At 55.4% G+C, this 4102-nt stretch overlaps 1 protein-coding gene across 1 annotated transcript; it reads left to right on the top strand.

Moving 5' to 3' along the window:
• Positions 1-3079: 3079 nt before the first annotated feature.
• FIBRA_02456 (uncharacterized protein) lies at positions 3080-3940 on the top strand (the record flags this gene model as incomplete). The annotated part of the gene is made up of 4 exons (XM_012324318.1): positions 3080-3250; positions 3306-3394; positions 3459-3601; positions 3651-3940. The coding sequence occupies 4 exons, from the start codon at positions 3080-3082 to the stop codon at positions 3938-3940; spliced, it is 693 nt and encodes a 230-aa protein (XP_012179708.1).
• Between the last annotated feature and the right edge of the window lie 162 nt (positions 3941-4102).

Genomic DNA, 4102 nt, shown 5'->3' with positions numbered 1-4102 from the left:
CGGTTTCTAGTTGGCGGCACACCGACCTCTCAACAATTCCCTCTACCGCCGACCAGTCCCTCGCCCCCAACTGCTGTCGTCTCTCCCTCTCCATCCACTGCGCCTCTCGCAATATCCGCAAAGCCCTCGTGGCCGCCTTCTCCTCTCCAAAGTCCCGCCGATCCGCCTCCCGTCGAGAGCCCGAAGACAACCACCGCAGCCCTGTTTCTCCGAAAAGACCGGTCAAAGCCCCTTCCGGCCACGTCTGCCTCAGACGATTCAGCGAGCAGGTCTTTCCACTCCCCCCATTCCTCTCGCGAGTCCAATGGTATTACTTCTCCTGCTCGCAGTCAGGTCTCAGCACTCTCGTCGCCTGGTGCGGGCCCTTCGTCGCCGCGCCCGCTTCGTGTCTCAGAGCTCGCTGCGCGAAAGCCAGTGGATCGCGTAAGCATAGAGTCCAAACGCGCCTCTGGGGTGTACAACACGCGCGATGACTTGCTCATGAGCCTTCTAGCAAGTGAAGCGATCGTGGACAGCCGCGGGTGTGAAGTCCTCGGCGCGGAAGAGGTGGAGGAACTGAAGAAGGTCCGTATTTTGTACTCGCTGTGATGTTGGCTAGATGCGACTGTCTACATACATAGGAGCATCAAGTGCTCTCCTCACGCCTCGTTGCGATGACCAAGAAGCTCTCGCTCGAAACCAAGATTCGCGATGCCGCCTTATCTCTCTCTAAAGCCAACGCGTCCTACAAGAACGTATCAAAGCAGACGACAGAGAAGCTCGACGCCGCGAACCGGAAGGTCGAGCTTGCGCAGCGGGATCTATGGAGCGTGTCGGAGCGCGCGAATGAGATCCAGCGCAGGCTCCTCGAGCATCGTGCTGGTGTCCTCAGCTACTCCGTGAGGAGCCTAGAGAAGAAGGCTTCTTCCGCTGATGGCGACTCGAGCACCTCTGGTTTCAGTACGCCGAACCGTAGTTCTCAGCTGAGCATCGCGCCGTCCTCTGCGACGAGTATGACGACAGCATCTTCCCCGGGGCGATTCGAGCACTTCTTTGCAGGCCATACAGATACCGTCATCCCGCAGGTGCCGCGGTCGGTGCCAACGATGGCAGAGATCATTGTAATAGAGGAGAAGCTCAAAGCAGCAGAGCTTGCGTTGGCTGAGGCAAACAGCAAGCGGTCGGTTATGACACGGGATGTATCGATGCTGCGGTTAGAGAAGGAACAGGTTGAAACATCGCTCGGGATGGATTTGCAAGCGGCCGAGGATACCATTGTTGCGCTAGAGCGGGAGGTAGGCAGGGTGGAGGAGATGGACGCACAGTTGCGCGCGATGGAGGAGGAGAAAGCTTTGTGGTTGCAGGATCAGGCAGAGCTGGAGGAGCGGCGGCGGGAAGTGGACACTCTTGAGCGGCGGCTAGAGGTACTAGAGGAGCAAAGTGGGGAGGCCGGGGAGATGGCGGCGGCTTTCGCGAAGGAGCGAGAGGAGAGCCGCGCGAAACTGGCGGCGATGGAGAAGGAGCTGGCAGACACGAAAGCAGGATGGGAGGCAGATCGCGCGGTATGGGAGACGGAGAAGATAACGCTGCTGGATGGTGCAGAGAGCAAGGTGCAGCTCACCGAGTGTTCGGATGCGTTGCGAGACCTGATGCAGACTCATGGGATCCTCCTGGCTTCGCGAGATGCATCTCTCACTGGGCTTGTATTCTCCGTTGGACGACACCTGGAGGATCTACGTACAAAGATTGACGCGCATTCACGATCTGAGGAAGAGTGGGCGGTTATTCGAACGAAGATGGAGGCAGACATCCGTACAGGCCTCGACAAGCGCGAAGCACTCTTTGCCGAGATCGAGGAAGCGCGACGGGCGCGGGATGAGGCAAGGACGCAAGCGAGAGAGCTCGGAGACCAGCTGAGAGTAAGTGTATCTGCTCTATGTAACACATAGTCTCAATGTTTGTTGGGGATCTAGGAACAATCTATAGCGCAGTTGGCAGCAACAAGCTTGCAACCACCTGTCGAGTATACCGGGGATTCTGCTTCGCTCATTGCTCAGCTCAAGCCACTCTGGGCTATTCTTCCTTCTCCAGAAGCACGGGCAAGCAAGATGGGCTCTCGAAGCTTCCGGACAGGTTCACCCAGCAGTCCCGTGCCAGGTCGTGCCAACGCCTCGATTTCCGAGATGGACGTGCGTTCCTTGAAGTCGCTGTATGACCCAAGAGGGATGCCGTCGCAAAGCAATGCGTTATTTACAGTCGAGAGCTTTGTGGCAAGAGTACAGGCTCTTGTCGCGGACGACCGCGCACTCATAGAGCGTCTCATTCGGTTCGCCCAGGCGCATGATCTACTAAAAAAGAACGCGGAGCGGGCGCAGAAGCTAGCTCAAGACAGCAATATGGCGCTCGAGACATATCAGAAGCAGGTCAATATGCTCGAGGAACGCAACATGTCCATAATGGGCAAAAACACGGCTCTGTAAGTGCTAGTGGCGGATTGCATTCATTGGCTGATCGGCTGTGTACAGTGAGGACGAGATGATGCATTTGCACGAGACGATCAGCCACATTGCCTCGGAGAAGGCTGAAGTTGAGGCACAAGCAGCGGAGACCTGCCGCGAGCTGAGCGAGAAGAATGAATACCTCAGCACCCAAGTACTGGCGGGGGATGCTATCGCCGCTGGAGCCGCTGTGCGCAAGCAGCTAGAAGCCCAACTGGCGGAGTGCAACGCCTCGCTTGCTCGAGCCAGAGAGGAGATTGAGGCGATGCGCAACTCGCAGCAGACTCAGCAGATGGCACTGCTGGAGGAACTCAATACAATGCAGACTGAAAATGCGAATCTCCGCGCCCAGCTGCGAAAGAAGTGATAAATGAAGTCCGTTACTGGCGTATTGTGTCTCTTTCTGTCCAATTGTCGCTCGCTGGTTCTCGTGCATGGTTGGATTACTCGCTGGTCATGTTTTGTATCGTTATTGCTATACATTGATGCTGTTCGCTGCCGTATTGGCCACAATTATACCGTAGAACTGTATAAAATGCAATGTTTCCGACAGAGATTCACGAGCCTGAGAAAAAGGCTGAGGCTGCGATGGATTGCCACATATGGCGATTGGCCCTCTCGCAGAGTGGCGGCGACTTGCGGCGCTCATCTCGACTTGTCTGGTACCCCCACCCTCCTTCCCTCTCTCCCCTCTGCTGATGTCCGAAGGCTTTTTCGAAGATCTCCCCGACGTTGACAGCCGGTCATGTCAGCTACTGGGGCCCACCGCTTTGGTATGACTGCTTCCGTCGTCGCAGATAACCTCTGAACTTACTTGGATCCGTGTAGATCACACAGGGCCTCATGGGTGTTTTAGTCATCTCGTCCTTGATATACAAACGGCATAGGGAAACTCCAAAACGTCCGTGGCGAATATGGTTTGTCTGTGCAAGCCTTGCTGCCGGACGACTTGCTGACATGGATTTTCTTGGGGCTGTACAGGTTGTTCGACGTCTCGAAGCAGGTCCTCGGGCAAATGGTCGTCCATGGCGTGAATGTTTTAATTTCCGGCATAGTCGCCGAGGTATCGTCGGGGAACGCCTGTGTATTCTATTTTCTTAATATTCTTATTGATACCACCATTGGTATGTCATTCGTCCTATGGCCAGCCTCAGCTGAGATGTTCTCTTATAGGTGTTGGTGTAATATACTTCGTGCTTCATCTCCTCACCTGGCTCTTCAGCGAAAAGCTTCTCTTCAAAGGCTTTGAATCGGGCCAGTATGGCTCGCCGCCGTCCTTAACGTACTGGGCCCGCCAAGCAGCCATCTACGTCATATCCCTACTTACCATGAAGCTACTGGTGGTGGGGCTCTTCGCTGCCTGGCCAGGTATCTTTAAGCTGGGCGAATGGTTGCTTGAATACCTCGGCCCGAGTGATGCAGTACAAGTCATATTGTATGTACTTGTTCGCGTTCCAGTCTGAGATACAGGCCACTGACAGTCCACAGTACAATGGGTGTCTTCCCCATTATGATGAACATTGTCCAGTTCTGGCTCATTGATTCCATAGTCAAATCTCCTCAAGCTGCGGCAGTCGCGCTCCCATCGCCCCGTTCATCGTTCGAGTCGGCCCACGAGCCGCTCT

The sequence above is a fragment of the Fibroporia radiculosa genome (assembly GCF_000313525.1).
Source record: "Fibroporia radiculosa TFFH 294 genomic supercontigs, scaffold1258, whole genome shotgun sequence".
Classification (NCBI taxonomy): Eukaryota; Fungi; Basidiomycota; class Agaricomycetes; order Polyporales; family Fibroporiaceae; genus Fibroporia; species Fibroporia radiculosa.
Note: the sequence above shows the minus strand (reverse complement) of the source record. Positions and strands in the feature narration are given on the sequence as shown.